At 43.6% G+C, this 18,852-nt stretch overlaps 1 protein-coding gene across 8 annotated transcripts in view; it reads left to right on the forward strand.

Moving 5' to 3' along the window:
* ELMO1 (engulfment and cell motility 1) overlaps positions 1 to 18,852 on the forward strand; it is a 514,971-nt gene that overhangs the window by 487,479 nt on the left and 8,640 nt on the right. For all 8 annotated transcript variants that reach the window (XM_032401761.1, XM_032401766.1, XM_032401767.1 and 5 more), the window contains 2 exons: positions 3,400 to 3,507; positions 10,650 to 10,732. In XM_032401761.1, coding sequence (XP_032257652.1) covers positions 3,400 to 3,507; positions 10,650 to 10,732 — 191 coding nt within the window. The remainder of the gene's footprint in view (positions 1 to 3,399; positions 3,508 to 10,649; positions 10,733 to 18,852) is intronic.

Here is an 18,852-nt window from a genome sequence, read left to right on the forward strand (position 1 = left end):
ACGAGCCGGCGTGTTTTGTTGCTCGGAACTGGCCGCTCAGCTGTCCTCTACAGCAGCTCCCCCTTTGAGACAAACACACACAAGTTATGATCCTCTTAACCTTCCCAGAGCTAATGACTCCAGCCCTCATCCTGAGGAAGATACTGTCATGGCATCCACCCATTTGCTTGAGTCAAAACAGCCTCCCCAAGACTTTCCAGCCCCTGTCTCCAGTGTTCTGTCATCCATCCAAGACTTCCTGTTTGATGGGGAGGAAGGAACGGAGCAATCCCTTCCATTAATGACATCCAGATCTTTTTGCTCTCTCCCATTTTAGTAGTAGCCTGAGAAAGAGAAACTCATATAGGGCCGGAGAGGGGTTAGCCAGAGGTAGGAGGAAATTCCGTCAGCTGTGCCCCAGATACCGATATGGCAGGGTTCCGAGAGGCCTTTGGTGTTTCTTTTCAGTAAACATGCACCGCAACTTTGCGAAGACAGTGGTTGCTTTGCCTCCAGGAACCCTGATAAATAACCACCGTCCTCTCATAGTTTCTGAGTGGAAGAATACGCTGCACAAGAGGCCTTCCCTATTCCTATTTTTCCCTGCAGTCTACTCAGAGTTGCTGAGTCCCTGTGCCTGTTTCCTAAGCCTGGGAGACAAGTGTTTCCACCATGTTTCTCTCAGTTGCCACCAAGAACCGAGGGAGCTCCTCATGCTTGAACTTCTTGGCTCTGTCTCTCATGTCTGCCTTTCACCCTGATGAATTTGTGCTGTACCCAGCAGAGTGCCATGTGCATCGGGCACTCTGCAAATATTCACTGGATAAGGAAACGTCCCTTGAAAGCATATGCAGCAGAAATTTTTGAAGTCTTACAAACAAATATAAGTTGTGCATTTTACTTCACAGTATATCTGCTTGATCCACTTAAATTTTGTAATGCTCCCCCAATATCCTGAGAATGAGTGATCTTTGATTGCATCATATTGGCCCTTGGGTTTTAGGTTACTACCATTACCCCTGGAGCTTATCCCAGCTTAAGAAGTGAGGGGTCCCTGTAAAGAACAGGTTGGGCCCTTACTCAGAATAAGACCAGCGTGTCCCAGTGCACAGCTCACTGACTTCCTTGCCGGCTTCCTGTGACCCTTCAGTTACCCACTTAGCTAAAAATCCCAGCGCTGAGGTATCAGGGGAAGGAAGCTTCACAGTAAATCTCTCCAGCTGGCTTTGTGCAGTCTCCGCAGGCCCCCCAAGAGCACTGCTGATGCTCACGACCAGAGCACCGCCTGCTCCTGTGGAATTCACAATTCCTATTGTGAATCATGAGTCCGATTCCCAAATGTGTTCTCCTCATGGAGAACTGGTGATTACATGTTTGCCTAATTGAAATGACTGTAGATTATTCAGGGAGTAACTTTATTTTCTCCCTTTGAAATAGTCTCCCAGGAAAATGACCTGTGTTATATGTGTAGATTTAACATGATTTTGAAAATTGAGCAATGCCAGGTGTTACCCTAGCCATCAAATAACTTTTCCTTTCCTCTCAAATTTTTCCAGCAGAGTTCAGATTCTTTTTAAATTATATGGATTGCCATATTCTGACTACATTAAAGAATTCTCAAACCCTATTTATAGATGAGGAAGATGGGAATCACAGAGGCATTTTGCTTTTGTGGATCAAGTTTGGGCGTTTTCTTTGTTCGTTGTGTGGTTTTCCTTCCATTTTTAACACTTTCTTTTCTATTAAAAGAGTCCTAGTTAAGACATAAGTTTTGCAGTGAAGGTAATTTTAGATAGGAACCCACTTTCCTTACAATGTTATGGAGTACTTTCTAATCAGAGTAGTTTGAAAACAATACGTTTGTAGACGCAGTAATGAGGTGACTTGACCAAGGCCACCATCTTCGCCAACTGCCTGACTGTACAGAGGGGCTTACAGGTCATGGATGCTTTCAAGGTCATACATCCTTCGTGCCTTAAGTGTTTTGACCAAGTCCCCTTGGGTCCTCATATATCAATTTAGCCAACACCAACTGTGCTAGTCCTGTGTGCCAGGCACTGTGCCAAGGGGTTGGGATAGCGTCATTATGAAGACAGGGGCTGTCATTAGAGAGCCCTGGCGTCTCCATACTGTCTGGGCTCATGAGTATCCTGAGTCCTCTTCCATCAGTAATTATTCACAGTACACCTGCTAGGGCAAGTTGATTCCCTAGGGTTTGTGGCAAATAATGAGAAATACCAAGATGCTTCACATGGGGGCCCCCATAATCAAGGAAGATGTTGGGGCAGCTAAGAAGATGGGGAGAGTCCCTTCAGAAGTAGTAATCAGAGAGGGCTTCCTGGAGGAGGAGGCATCTAAGCACAGCCTTGCTTGAGAGCTTCACGAAGATTGCTGTCATAATTTAAGCTCTTTATCTATAAAAGTGTTTTTTGCCTCCTCCTTCCTACCTCACAGGCTTATTCAAACATTTTTATTACATTGGAATGCAGAGCAGGTTAGGTTGAGGGGGTTATTTGTAAGAATGACTCTAAGGCCCTGGTCATGCCTATTTCTTTGTTTTTGTCTTAATTTTTTAATTTTGTCTAGTTTCAGGTATACAACATAGTGATTCTATACTTCTATATATTACAAAATGATCACCACAACAAATGTAGTAACCATCTGTCACCATACAAAGTTGTTACAAGGTTACCAATTATATTCCCTATGCTATGCATTACATCCCCATGTCTTATTCATTTTATAACTGGAAGACTGTATCTCTTAGTTCCCTTCTAGTCATGTCTATTTAGAGAACTAAACTCTAGAAATCGGAGAGGAGATGACTGTGACTATCCTCATTCTTTGGATAAATCCCTGAATTATTTAGATGATTTTCTCATGAATTCCACCCCTTGCGTCTATCACTAGCATCCTAATAATTCATTCTTGGATTAATTTGTGTGTATTAGCCTCAGAGGTGGGGGTCTGGTGCACCAACTAAGATATGACACACAGCTATCTCAACAGTCTTAACATCTTGGAGAAGAATGTGGAAGCAGAAGAGTTCCAAGAAAGCTGGTTTTTCTACATCTCCCTCCCCACTTTTGCCAGGCCTACGTGGACAAGGAATAATTCCCATAGTCATTATAGATACTGATGAAATAAACCCTCTGGAAACTGCCACCTCAGAAAACCTGATGCCATTATTCCTGAAGGGTTTGATGACCTCCCGAATGGTTAGCAGGACAGTGCTAACTAAATATCAAAATCAAAAGGGGACTTATTACCCAGGGCTCTAGAATTCATTCCTTCCTGAAGACCTAAAATCAAATGCATTGCTTGTTCTTCTAGGCAAGACTCTTAGGAAATAAAGATGTCGATATTTTTGGAAATCAGATTCACTTACCTTATAAATTTGTATGTGTTTTTTCCCCTCAGACAAATTTTGGTACTGTCGACTTTCACCCAACCACAAAGTCCTACACTATGGAGACTTGGAAGAGAGTCCCCAGGGAGAAGTGCCCCACGATTCCCTGCAGGACAAACGTAAGTGGCTCTCCTGTGTAGGAGGACTGAGTTTGGGTGGTTGGTTTAGCTTCCTGGTCACAAAATAGCATGCAGGAAAACTACCAACCCAAATTAATCCACTGGGCATGTCTCATCTTGTTGTAAGTCCCAGCCCGAGCATTCCCATCATGCACGAGACCCTGATGGATTAGGGGTTTGGGGCTGAAGAGGGGAGGGTGCAGAAGGAATGCTCACATATCTTTCCTGAAAAATACAAACCTGGGGTTCAGACATCCACTTTTGCACCACTTTCCAGGTGCTGTTTCAAGGAGTAAAGACAATAGAAACTTGACTCTGTCAATTGTCTTTTTCTGGTGACCCAAAATAATTTCACGAGAGTCCCTACCACATTTATTCATTATAGTTTAGTGTATCCCATCATTATAATGCAGCGTTAATGGCAGAGAAGTAACTGAGACACTTAGAAAAATGTATGATCAGTTACATTCTATTGTCAGCAAACTATTCCCTGAAATACTTTTTATTTGTATTTATTTGCTGTTTCTGTATGATATTTTAACATGTATGTTTCCAAGAGCCAGTAATTTGCTAATTATTTTAGCCCAACACCAAACCAAGTTCCAGGTTTTTAGACAGTAATAAGTGTACAAATTAAACCAGGTATTATAGAAACATTAAACATTAAAATACACCAGGGTGATGAATTAATTTAGATGAGAAATGAGATAAAATGGTGTCAGAGGATATCCCAGGTAGAGAACCCAAAGAGTGAGAAAACAAATAAAAACACTTTTGAAGAGCCTTCAAAAGTCACATTGACCCTGCATGAGTCATATAAGTGTATCCCAGACCAAATCCTTACCTGCAAGCCCCAGCGCCTTTCCGCCCATCAGCCCAGGGCCCACGGAAGTCAGCTCTGGACTGCCTTCCTTGCAGCCCGTGGCCACCAAAGGCAACAAGTAGCCACAAGTGAGAAACTCATGACACATTCAGACTCTGGGCTGACCTATCAGGCGGACAGCCTGGAACATTCTCTCTTCCTCCAGCATCAAAATGGAACAGTCTGGTCTTCACAGAGTCATTTAGTTCAGAAAGCAATCTTGTTTGCCATCATAGGAGCACGACTTCGCCGGCACACATTATTAGCCCCGTTAGTGGGAGGAGCAGGAAATCAGAAAGGCATGAGTGCAGAGTCGGCTGGTGTCTGCATCCCTACTGTGGCAACGTAACGAGGACTCTCCCTTCAGGTCTCAGAAAGCCTTGCCCATTCCACCATGGACAAGCTGGACCAGTGGTTCTGAGGGTGGTCCTTGGACCATGAGTAGCATCTCCTGAAAACTTACTAGAAATGCAGGTTTTGCAGCCTCATTTCCAGTCCTGCTGAATGAGAAACTGGGGGTGGGGGCTGGCAATCTCGGTCTTCGCAGACTCTCAGGCAATTCCAATGCACATTCAAAGTGAGAGCCCCTGAGCTAGATACTGCCTGATACTCTGCTCTGCATGGTGATTTCCCAAAGTTGGCTTCACCAGTAAGTAAATATTTTAGAAGAGCAAAAAAAAAAAAAAATGTGAATTGACAGTGGGTTGCCAACTTTTAATTTTGACAAAAAAAAAAAAGTCTATTAAAAAATGAGATCTAACTAAAATTTAATATCACATTCCTTTCATTAAAAAAGGGCTCTTGATCATGAAAAACAATAAGAAAGACCTGAAAGACCTAATCTTGGAATATAGGACAGTCCCGTCTGCTAAATTAAATTAGCTTTATTAAAAACTCACAGCTGTGTCTTCATTTTCCTCTGTTTGCTATTAACTGGTGAAAAACTCACTGGTGAAACCTCCCTCATAAACTTAGAACTTTCCAAAGGTCAGCAATTTGGAATCACTGCTCTGCAGTGGTAAAATGAGGAGTTAAAAGTTACTGTTGCTCAAGGCAACCAGAAGTTCTATACAAAATCTTCCATAGTCTCATTCTTAACCTGATCAGGAAATAGGGAAAATGGTCTGGGCAGAACACGAACACACACACACACACGCGCACACACACACACACACACACACACAGCTTGATTCATTTTTTTTCCCCATGTGGGCCAGTGAATTGGCTCTCCCACTCACTGGACATATTATTTATCCCCATTTTTATAGGGATATAATCTTCTTCTCAACCCACAGATAGACATTTGGTTGGCATTGTTTGCAGGTTTTATATGTAGCACTCCCATTCTAGCTGGTTCTGTTGCTTAGGAGATTGGTAGCCCTGTTCCTAGAGAATGTCTGAGCCTTGTAGGGGCAGCTCCTGGGCTTGCTGGCAAGCTGATACCCCCCAGCTCTACCAAGGCCTGCACCCCCAAGAGCCCAGGTGAAAGTAACTAGCTATAAACCCGGAGTGCCAAAGCCAGGGAGAACCAGCTTGCCAGGGTGGTCGCAGAAGAGCAAGGCCAGATCTGCAAATCTCCAAACAGCTTTTGGTAGTGGCCACGGAGTGATACTGGTTCTGGGAAAGGGTTACAACGGTCCCTTCTGACAATGGCTCCAAAGACTCTAGCCTGCCCCTTCTTCTGAAAGCCAGTACCTCAGAGTTCAACAGAGCTGCTCCATCACCAGGTTATCCACTGCAGGATAAACCAGGAATGCATACCTGTACAGGTGTATGCACGTAGGAGGGTGTGTGTGTGTGTGTGTGTGTGTGTGTGTGTGTGTTGGTGAGATAGTATCTGGATGCGCATATGAGCCAGGGAGGGCGTGTATTCATGTAAGAAGTAAAATGGACCTAGTATGTGCCTGGGATGAGCAGGCCCCAGCTTAGGAAACTTAAGTTGACTGCTTCAGACCTGTCACTGGTTTGCATTTAATTCCAATTCCGCATTCTGCCCATCCTCTTAGAGCCCTTAGAAGTCATAAACCTCATTCCACTAGAAAAATGAAATGTTCCTTTAATTAATATCAAGTGCCATTGCTCTTGCCATGTACGAGTGCCCTCTCCTGAGACCAAGGGGGAAATTGTCTTCTGCCCCTCGAGTTAATCAGTGCTGAATATTGAGATATTGATGAATCAAAGAGTGTAATTGAATCTTCTTAATACAGAGAGGGTGAGTAGAAATCGAGGGCCTCTCCCTAGCTGTCATCACCCCAAAAGGTTTAGAAAATCTCTTCTCGTATTACTTCTTTTTGGCAGGAGATACGGCCTCACATCCCAATCACCACGTTTACAGGCTCTCATTGCCCCACTAGACACTAGACTCCGCAGCTTTCCAGCCGTGCCCCAGGCCCCTCAGTGCCGCCCTTTGAAAGAATCTAGGCCAGAGCTCCTCACTCCCACATCAAAGGGGCCAGGGAGGAGAAGGCTCACCCCCTCACAAGGCGATTAAGCCTGTTACAGAGGATGAGAGGAGCAGCTGAGAGAGCAAAGCAAAGTGGGCAATTTGGGTCACCGAAGCACCATGAATAATTCAGGTTCCTTGATCTACAGAGACAATTAACTTTGATTATTGATAACGAGAATAATTACGAACAACATTTATTGAGTGCTTACTATATGCCAGGCACTGTGCTGAGAGCTCTACATAAATTACCCTCTCACCAACCTGGAGAGGTAGACATCATTGCCCTTCTTTTACAGACAAGGAAACTGAGGTACAGAAGACTTTTAATAACCCATGGCTAGTAAACAGTAGAGCAGAGATCTCTGCGACCATCTAACTCCATAGCCCCAGCTTTTAACCACGACCCTGCACTGCCTAGCTGAAAAGCCAACAATGATCCCGCTCCAGCGTTAGGACGTCATCCTTGGGGCAACTCTCTGACGCAGCTGATGCCAGAGTTCCACATTGCAGACGAGGACGGTTAGGCTCCAAGCACTTCAGCCCAAAGTGGAACAGATCCAGTGGTGGATCTAGAATTCAAAGCCAGTCTGTGACTCCAAAGGCACAGCCCCTCCCACTGCTCTGCGCTGCCAGATTAGAGATCGGACTCTTCACGGAACTGTGCGGGGGTGGGACCTGCCTGTCCCTCTTCTGCATCACCACTCACAAGAGCGTCTATGGAGCAAGTGCTCATGGCTTACTAGCTACTTCCTGAGGTGGCTTCTGCCTCAGTTTGGCTCCCAGTGGTGAAAGCTTAAACTTATTTTGGTGGCCACACTTCCTTTTTCAATTGTATTTTTGTTTTAAATCACAATTCCAGTTCCTTCCACAGATACTAGCAGTTGAAGAGTTTCCTGGAGTGTCTGAAGTGATCACCACATGTTCAGCATGATTTGGGGTGCTGACACCTTCCAAACATAGGGAGAAGCCATGACCAAGCAAGAGAGCATATAGAGTAGAAGAAAAAACAGTCCCAACTCTGTCCCCCACTAACAAGATGACATTGCATAATTTACTTGCTCTCTTTAGGCCTCAGTCTTCCCATCTGTAAAATGGTAGTATTGAATGAGATTGTCTCCATCTGGCTCAAACTGAGAAAAGGATTGAAAGAAATGAAGCCATGCCCCAAGGATTTAGAGTGGGGTGTAGGGCGCCAGCAGGGACCCTTTTATTTCTCCTATCTCTGGGCACCACTTCTTTATACTGCTCCCACATAAAAAGAGCCTAGTGGAAACACCAGCCTGACTGTGAAGCAATCAAGAGCCCTCTCCTGCCTCCTCAGAGTGTAGATTCAAGAGATAGGAGTCTGATTCTGCTCATGGGAATAGAAAGGATGCATTCTAGCCCTTTTGATGCCTAATCTTCCAGTGCATCTAGAGAAAAACTATGCAAAGAGCAACCTTTAAAAGCCACACTGTATTTTTAGAATTTTGTGTTTCCTCTTAGCCATAATCCTGTGAGTAATACAGCAGCTTGTCTCCTTGACAGGGGACAATACGTATTAAAAAACAGAATATGTACTGCTATGAGCACGGCGGAAAAGTGCCTTTTCTCCCCTGAAGCCTTCTCATTAGAGATTCTGAAGACTACTCCCACCATCGACTTTTGTGTTCCTCTTGTCCCGTTCCATATGATGGGTTTTCAAAGCCAAAGGGTAACTTAGTATTTATAGATTGTAGAAACTCTTTCTAGTTCGTTGACCATGTTATATATTATACAACAAAAGACGTTTTTTGCAAGGTACTTGTGACTCGAACTCCATCTGAAGCTTGAGAAGGCTTTTGAATTGGTAGGTTAACTCTTTCACAAATTCACTTCAGTGGTGGAGGTCCAATTGAAAAAGCAAACATGGAGTCAACCCAATTTCCTAAAGTGCCTCCTAAAGTGCCTCCTAAAGTAGCCCTCCTGGGGTAGTGATTAGGCAACCAGATTGACCACTGAGGGGAACAGGACTGATTGTTGGTTATAAAAATGGATTTCAGGAGAGCTGAAGGCCGTGAGTGGTCAAAAGTAGGTCCAGGAATTATAGAGACCATCTATAGGAAGATGCCAATCCAAAGGGGCAGGGAAGGCATCCAAGGTAAAAGATCACGCTGCTCACGGTAGGCCACATTGCTGCATTATGCTGCAGGAACAAACGGCTCCCAGATCTCAGTGGCTTATGACAAGAGTGTATTTCTCACTCACATTACATAACTGGCAAGGAAGGACTGCTCTACACAGTCCCTCAGGGACACAGCCAGTGGCTGCCGTGCCATCCCACAGCTGTGCATCTGGATGGAACGTGTGGCCTCTTCAGTTTCTGAAGAGAGGCTGATGGACGTGGACTTTTTACTGCTTCCTTCAAGAAGAGACATGAATGCCATTGCCTCTCACATTTCACTGGCCAGACCTAATCACGTGGCCCCACCTCACTGCAAAGGTTGCTGGGAAGTGTAGTCTTCCATATGCCCAGAAAGAGGGGAAAACCAGATATTGGTCAGCACAAGTAATGCCTGCCAACGCGATCTAGAATCAGGACTTCAAGATGAAGGAGCAGACGTGGTGGAACAGATAGCAGGGAGTATGTGCCGAGATTCCTGGAAGAGTTCATGACAACCCCACTTGTCTCTAGGGTTAGAGAAAGCTCTAGGGCTGTCAAGATTTGAACAAAGTCTTAGCAATTTTAGGGGACCTGGAAAATGTTAGCTTTAAAGGGCCTTCCTGTTGTATCATTTTGATATTCTATATGTTTCATAATTTCATCTTCATCTAAATCTCTCCCCCACAACCCAATTCTTCAGTAAAAGTATGTGAACCTTAATTATGAAATCTCTCATCATCTTCATCATTAAGGGAGTCTAAGGCATTGATTACTCGAAATTTCTGCAGATCCTAAGTGGGCCCCAGGATTCGCAGTCCCTTGTGGGACTAAAAGATTAGGGATTGGAGAGGGACAGGTGACTTCACAGTTTTAAAAGTGTGGTTCCAAACCATCTTACTGCCTTCTCTTTCTCACATGATCTTGATGGAAGTTTTAAATGCACAAACCTGTCCTCGTCTTTTATCTTCCTCCAAGTCTTGAGTAAGACATGAGATAACATCATTTAATCTGACTGCATTATTCTCAGGATCTCCAAGATAAATACCAGTTACGATTTCCCTACCAGAAAAGAATGTTCTCTTTCTTTGAGTTTACTTCCGTTGTCTGTAAACTAGGGATTAAAAAAAAAAAAAAAACCTACCTCACAGAGTTGCTGTGAGAATTAACGAGATGGTAGAGAGCGAGAATTTGGAGAGTGAGTGTTCAGATCCAGATCGATTTTTTTTTTTTTTTTTTTTTGGTAAGTTTCCTTCTCCTCATTATCCAAAACTCAGAAGCTAATAGATGCAAGTACTGTGGCAAGAGATAGCAATGTGCGCGAAGCACCTGGTGTTCTTTCTGGTAGCAGGAGCTAGTACCAGTATTAGCACCGCTGGTCGTAGTATTATTACTGCTGATTCTGATACCATCACTTCTACACAACAATGATGGGTTTTCCTAGGGATTTGTTTTAGTGAACCAAATTCTGCTTGTGAACATAGATTTGTCTCCCCAGGGATGCTTTTGAGCAGAATATAAGAATCCATTTTAGCGTCTGGTCCTGGGATTTTGCCTGACATCTCTTTCTCTTTTTACCTCTTTTCTTTCCTCGTGTTGCAGTAGTTTGAGGAATGACAACTGTGTTCGCAGACTCCGCGCTCAGCCCTGCTTCTTTCCTGACATCTCAGCTCTCCCACGGTGTAGTGACTTTCATTTTCTCTTCTGAATTGCAGTGCCGGTGGCAGATATCAAAGCTGTGGTGACGGGGAAGGACTGCCCTCATATGAAAGAGAAAGGTGCCCTTAAACAAAACAAGGTATGATTTCCAAATTCTTGCGAAGAGTGCTATCCGCACAGTGCAGTCAGCGACTGTGGGGGGCCCAGCCCCGCGTTACTAGCAATGCGCGTGTACATGCGTGCGCGTGCGTGTGCGTGTGCGTGCATGTGCATGTGCGTGCATGTGCTATTGCACGTCACTTACCCAGCTCTCCTTTTTCCTTCCCTGACTGCTTTTATATCCCTTAGACTTAGGCTTTCACTGATCACTTTCAAATCCCTGCCTCCCCCACCTCTTCCATTCTCTCCCTTCCTGTCTCCTGACAACGCTAGGAATTGCCTCCCCACTGTTGTCACCCAAGCCACCCTCAAGCCTTCTCCCTTCATCTCCATCCCTTCTCTGGGCCTCTCCTAGCCGCCATAAGTTCGTGTTCTCCCTTCCCTGACTTCCACCTCAATCTCTTCCATTTTCTCCTGCTGTCCTTACCTCCTCGGTAGCCTCTCTGGAGTCTCTGTGAAGCCTGGGAAAGGCAGAGACCAGAGGATTCAAAACATTTTAGAAAACTTAAGGGCCTGATAGCCTTCAGTGTCATGGAAAGTACTGTGAAATAACTCAAACCCAGCTTCAAGGGGGAAATTTCCCCAGAGGTGAATATTGCTTAAATCCTCTTCATATCATAATAGTTTTCACCCTCCCCTCCTAGTTTACCAACCAGCTGTTCATCATAACAGCCCGGGTTCCATACTAGAGGGTGTGGGAGGAGACACTAGCTGAAAAGATGAAAGAATTTCCTTTGCCCCCACTTTGCAGGTATTTGCCTTTGGAAGGGCCACCAGGGAGCCAGTTCGTTGTTTCTACCTCTCGGCAGCTTGTGATACATAGTACCCCTCCATGAACAAAATTATCTAGATTGATCTGGGTGCTGCAGCCACTTTGGTACCAAAAATATCCCATAGATCTGTTGTACTGTAAAAGTACTATTTAGGAAGATAAAGGGGAGCAGATACAGCCGAGAAGGCTGATAGCAAAATCATTGCTTCCTAAGTCACATAAGTATAACTCACCTCAACTCTGTGTGAACTCCTTCTTTGTCAAGCCTGTCACAGCACCATCATATAATGCACTTAACTGACCAGCATAATGATGTAAGGGCATGCCTCAGAGTCTGTGGGTCACCTGTTACACAGCATTTCTCTCTCCTTTATGATATGGGGAAACAGGGATGGTACCGCTCATCAGATTTCAGATGAGCATCCTTAACTACACCAGCAAGTTCCCAGTCTTCATGGTTTGCCTCCTCTACCACCTGATATGCAGAGCACAGTCTCAGGGAGCACTGGCTCTGCTCAGTTCCAGCACTGGCTCAGCTCAGCCCCGTGGTTATATAACACTTGGAGCTGAGCAGGAAATTAGCAGCAACAAGAGTTTATAACCCAGAGAAGGCCAGGAAGGGTGTAGTTTGCAGCAAAACAGACTGCCAAGACTCATGCGCTCTGAGTAGGGATAGAGAGAATTAGGTAAAATGCATGTGGAGAGACTGGTTTCAGTCCCAACATGGGAGGCGCTTGGGAATTGTCACTCCTATCCTTGTAGTAAGAAGAAACTGAATAAAGTGAAAGTCAACAGTTTTCTTGGACCTACCAGGGAACTGAGGTTGCAAGGCAAACTGCCACCGTGGAATCTGGAGAGTCAAGTGCATCCAGAGAGCCACAGCCAGATCTGCCCACCTGGGGCAGAATCCACTGGAGCTATAAATCGTAGGATCACTTAAATGACAATTCTGATTAATTGCTGTAGGCTGAGTGTGGGCTAGTGTGTGGGTGAAAAACTTAGGGTTTCAGTCTTCTAAGGGGTGGCATACTTTCATGGGCTTTACCTCCAGTAACCCTAGCGGATTCTTACAGTGAAGAACTGAAAAGGACCACCCCTCATGTCTCTGGCAGGAGAAAAGGAAGAGTAATCATAAAATATGCCAGAGCCTTCTCCATAACAAATTCCTGTTCTCCAGACCTTTTTACTATCTAGAGGAAGAGAATTTCTCTCATTTTATCTCATTTTAGCCTTTCTGTCTCAACTGTGGGGTTGGGGGTTGAGGGAGACATAGTCAATAGCAGTCAGAGCCTCAAGGAAATTGGTAGGAAACTCTGCAGCCAGGAAAAAGGAGAGAGGGTGGGAGGGGAAGGGGAAGGCTATACCATTTGAGAAGGTGACAGCCAGAAGATACAGAGCCCCTAAAAGATGAAGACTTAATTGGCAAATTAAATGCTATTCATCACCCATATCCTACCACCACACTAATAAGACTCCAAGATAATATAACAATCGATTAGGGCTGAAAGTTCTGCAAGACATAAACTCTCTCTGAGGAAGAATACTTAGGGAAGCCCAAAGTCAATAGAGGAGACAAAAACAGGGACACTAGAGGAATTTGAAGCCTCTGACACTTATAGCTACAGCAAATATTAAACATATCCCAATTCCTTGCCAGATTAACATAAATCATCACCATAAGGGTCTATATATCTCACTTCCTATTGCCTGACACAACATGTCTGGATCTCAACAAAAATTATAGGCATGCCATAAAGCAAGAAAAAACAGCCTGAAGAAACAAAGCAATCATCAGAACCAGACTCCATTATGACACAGATGCTGGGATTATCAGACAGAGAATTTAAAATAACAGATTATAAGTGTTTTAGGCTCTAATGGAAAAAGGAGACAACCTGAAAGAAGAGATGGGTAATGTAAGCAAAGAGACAGAAACTCTAGAAATGAATCAAAAGGAAAGGCTATAAATAAAAACATTGTCACAGAAGTGAAGAATGCTTCTACTAGGTTTATCAGTAGACTTGGCGTGGCCAAGGAAAGGATTAGTGGCTTAAAGATGAGTCAACAGAAACTTCTAAACTGAAACATAAAGAGGGAAAAAAATGAAAACCCCAAAGAACAGAGAGACAGTTGCAAAAGGTATAACATACGTATAATTAGAATACCAGACCAAAAAAAGAATGGTGCAAAAGAAATATTAAATCAAGAATGGCTAAGGACAGTCCAAAATTAATGACAGACATAAAACCACAAATCCAGGAAGTTTAGAGAACACTAAGCAAGATAAATATACAAAAAAAAAACAAAAAAACCCACCCACAACACTTAGGCATATCATATTCCAACTGCAGAAAACCAAAAACAAAGAAATAAAAGGAGACATTCCCAAATCCATTATTATATAGGGATTTCAACACCCCTCTGTCAGTAATTGATAGATGAAGCAGACAGAAAATCAGTAAAGATATTGATGACTTAGAACAACACCATCAGTCAACTTGATCTAATTACCATTAATAGAAAATCCACCTGACAACAGCAGAATACACATTCTTCTGAAGCTCACAAGAGACATTGACCAAGACAGACCACATTCTGGGCCATAAAATATATCCTAACAAATTTAAAAGAATAGCAATCATACAAAGTATGTTCTCAGGCCAGAGTGGAGTTAAGCTAGAAATCAGTAATAGAAAGATAGCTGGGAAATCTCCCCAAATATTTGGAAATTTAAGAATACACTTCTACATAACCCATAGTTAAAAGAAGTCTCAAGAGAAATTACAAAATAAACTATAAATAGAGTTAAAATGTAACATCAAAATGTGCAGGATGGGCGCCTGGGTGGCTCAGTCGTTAAGCATCTGCCTTCGGCTCAGGTCATGATCCCAGGGTCCTGGGATCGACCCCCACATTGGGCTCCCTGCTCAGTGGAAAGCCTGCTTCTCCCTCTCCCACTCCCCCTGCTTGTGCTCTCTCTCTCGCTGTGTCTCTCTCTGTCAGATAAATAAATAAAATCTTTAAAAAAAAAAAAAATGTGCAGGATGGGGCAAAAGCAGTGCTTAGAGGGAAACTTACAACATTAAACACATATATATTAGAAAAGAAGGAAGACTTAAAAATCAATAAATTTTCCACCTTACAAAGTTGGAGAAGAGCAATTTAAGCCTAAAGCAAACAGAAGAAATAATCAGTATTAGAGTTGAGATCAGTGAAACTGAAAACAGGGAAAATCAACAAAAGCAAGACTTGGTTTTTGGAAGAGATTAATAAAACTGATAAACTTCCAGCCTGACTAACCAAAAAAAAAAAAAAAAATGAGAGAAGACACAAGTGACCAATACTGAAACAGGGGCGGAGATGATGATCTCATTTGAGCATATGATATGTGTGGGTGGATTGTGGCCTTCCTGTGTCAGACTCCTCTCCCCGTAGAGACCAACAAAACAGAGTAAATGACATTTTTCAATCTATTTTTTTTGTCATGGCACTCATGGAAAATTGGATGGATGGATGGATGGATGGATGGATGGATGGATGGATGGATGGGGCACACTGCTATAAACACAGAGATATGATAGCAAGTGGAGGCTAGTCCCGGGTATCCCCTGGTTAAGATGTTCCAGTCACCCCCAGCTCTTCCAGGCTACCTTGGGGGCTGAGACAGGCAGTATCTCCACCAGCCTGGTGCTTTCATTGCATACACATGAAAATTGTTTGTTTTGCAATATTTTGAGTGTTCATACACCTGGTTCATCAGGCAAAACATCAAAAGGCAGAAAGGAAACCCATGGTTCTAAGAATTTCCTTCCTCAGTCCCCCGTACCCACACCCCTTCTCCTAGTACTCCACAGGCCTGCTGCTCCCCACCTCTGGGACTTCTGGTAGAAAAGGGGATATCTGCAGCTTGAAGGGAGAATTGACCAAAATATGTCCACAGGAGGTCTGTTGGTACATGGTAGTGGGCAGTAACCAATATGTGTTGCTGGCTCTTCAGACAGTTTTTCCAACTGGAGGGTAGGTTCTGACATTTTGTGCCATGGGACTTTGGTTAGTTTAATCGCTGAGCAAGGCAAACTGACATTAGCATCCATAAGGGAGACACTTTGTTAATAGCAATACATTGGTAAATGACAGGACTTCTCACTCATTCAGCATCTGACATGCAGGGCACTGTCCAAGATCCTGGGAATAGAAAAAGGAAAGGAACCAATCTGACCAGATTTCACTGATATAGATAGGAATGTATTTGACATATCAGAAGCTTCCATCTCACCATGTCCTAGAATCCAGCTTTTATTTTTCCAGTGTGATTCATGAACCTGAAATAAGAAGCAGATTATACTAGGAGCTGATGTTCTAGCATCATCTTGAAAACTCTGGTCTTAACCCAAAAGCCTTTTGTTGAGATTTACTTCATTCATCATTCATACTCATATGAGATTGAGTATCTTCTTTCTATCAGATCTGTGCCAGGAACTAGGAATTCAAAGATAAATACAACCTGGCCCCTGGCCCTGGGTGTCTAGTAGATATAAGACTTATGTGCCAACATGCAATGATAATCCAATGTTGTCTATACTCTGGGACATTTATTTTTTTAATTTAATATGATTTGATTATGTTATGTTAGTCACCATACAATACATCATTAGTTTTTGATGTAGTGATCCATAATTCATTGTTTTCATATTACAACCAGTGCTCCATGCAGTACGTGCCCTCCTTAATACCCATCACTGGGCCAACCCATCCCCCTACCCTCCTCCCCTCCAAAACCTTCAGTCTGTTTCTCGGAGTCCATAGTCTCTCATGGTTCATCTCCCCCTCTGATTTCCTCCCCTTCATTTTTCCCTTCCTTCTCCTAATGTCCTCCATGCTATTCCTTATGTTCCACAAATAAGTGAAACCATATGATAATTGACTTTCTCTGCTTGACTTATTTCCCTTAGCATAATCTCCTCCAGTCCCATCCATATTGATGTAAAGGTTGGGTATTCATCCTTTCTGATGGCTGAATAATATTCCATTGTATATATGGACCACATCTTCTTTATCTATTCGTCTGTTGAAGGGCATCTCAGCTCCTTCCACAGTTTGGCTATTGCGGACATTGCTGCTATGAACATTGGGGTGCATATGGCTCTTCTTTTCACTACATATGGCTCTTTTTTCTTTTTTTCTTATTTTTTCTTTTTTTCTTCTTTTCACTACAAAACTCGGGGACATTTAAATACAGGGAGAGCCCAGGAGACTTGAGAACGACTCCCAGGGGAAATGATGTCTGAGCTGGGTTTTGAAAAGGAATTGCTAAGCGAGAGGAAGACTTTCTAGAAAGAGGAGAGAGTATGTGAAAAGGCACAGGGTCCTTCCAACATATGAAAGAACATCCTCTGATTGAGAAACATTGAATTCGGAGTACAGGACTGAGAGACAAAAGACAAGAGAGACAGAGGACCGAGAGAAGAAAATGGGTTGGAGAACTATTGGCTGATAATGTTAAGACAGATTGGGGCCAGAAAGTTATAGCTGCCCGAAGAAGGCAGTATCCTCTATTATTATGTACTACATGAATGAGTAATTTTTGCCTTCTAAAATAGAAACTCAAACTCATAGATCTATAGATGAGCAGCAGTGTATTTTAGCTATGAAATCTACTGCTATGCCTATGGCCATATTCAGCACACTCACATGCCAAGTTATATCCTGTGTCTTTGCCCTCCAGACGACCTGAATAGATGGTGGAGAACCAACATAGTTCAAGGGAATGCTGGAAAAAATGGCCAAATGAGACGTGTCACCCCAAAACAATATAAGGAATGGCAGCCAGCGCTGAATACTGAAAATATGTTGCATAAAACTCTACTCTTGTATTCAGTCTGACATTTGCCTGCTGGAAAATGGCAGTCCCCAAAACAAAGTGCCATCCATGTCTAGAGTTTCTCTGAGCCTCTCCTGACCCAGCATGCCTTGTCACTGCACGCAGGCCCAAGAGTTGAGGATGGGGTCAGAGGCCCCAGGGCATGGTTGAGGGGTGGGATGTTCAGATTCTCCTGCCTCCTCTATCCCCAGAATTCTCCCATCCCGGGCCTTCCTCCACATGCTGAGAGATGTAAATTAATGGAATAGAGAATGAAAATAAGAGCTCCTGAACATTATTTTTCACGGAATTAAATCCAGAGGGAATAAAGGACCTTAGGTCGTGAGTAGCAAAGCCCCAGAGCATCAGATGTCTGAATGCTGTGGAGTATGATGAAGCCCCTGAGGGGGACACTGCCCCAGATCCATGACCCCTCCTCTACCACCTCCTGGCACCTCTATCCCTCACAGACGGTTTGGACAGGTGGCAGCTTCTGGAGTGTTAGTCCGAGAGGTGCCATCGCTCCCAGCTCTGTAGCCTTGAAGAGCTGACCTCCACCAGTGACTCAATGACAACAAGCCAGGGACGTCAATAAAACTCATTATAGGCGATAGCAGCCTTTAATGCAGGCATGTGGATCAGAGAATTAATTCCTCCCACCCCTCCCAGGCAGCTTTGGTGAAATGAAAGCGGGGATTGACATTCTCACGAATTTCCCATTTCCTGCCTGTGTTTATCAGGAATCTAGGTCATGACGACTCCGCTCCTTCACGTCCTCATTGGTTTGTGCCTTAGGAGGGCAAAACCCAAAGTTGGCAGGCTCCCTCCTTTCTCTTCCTTCTCTCTGCCTCTGCAGAAGAGAAAGTGTCACAAGGACAGCCACATTGACACTCTGGCCTCAGGTGACCTCAGCACCTAGTCAAGAGGCTGCGTCTGGGCTCTGGTGGTGTTCACCCTAGCTGTCGTTAACCAGGGGATGAGCCATGTGACCGCCTCAGCAGAGTGCCAGTTGTCCAGCGTCAGCCCAGAAATCCGTTCATGAATTTCACCTTTTCCTAGTGACCTCCAAAAGTCACCTAGGGCTGTCACCATATACTGACTGGTCATTCACAGCAAAGCCCATCCTCTCCTTTCTCCCCAATCTCTCAAGCAGGAGTTAGTTTTCCTAATGAATGACACTGAGATTAGTATGAAATCATCATTTATATCAATGTTCCTAATCTAAAAACAATCTTTATGAATTAATGAGATCAGAGCTTAACATTTTATTGAAAAAAGTTTTACATTTTTTAAAAGAAAAAAATAATCACCTCTGATCCTAGCCTCTTAACATAATTATTTTCATTTCACCTTATTTGCCTCCAGTCTCTGTCCACAGGTAGACATTGTTCATAATTGTGATCAGTATGTAAATAATGTTCATTTCTCCTGCTTCTTTTCACTTAAGATCAGATCTTCATAACTATCA

The sequence above is a fragment of the Phoca vitulina genome, unplaced genomic scaffold, assembly GCF_004348235.1.
Source record: "Phoca vitulina isolate PV1807 unplaced genomic scaffold, GSC_HSeal_1.0 scaffold4, whole genome shotgun sequence".
NCBI lineage: Eukaryota > Metazoa > Chordata > Mammalia > Carnivora > Phocidae > Phoca > Phoca vitulina.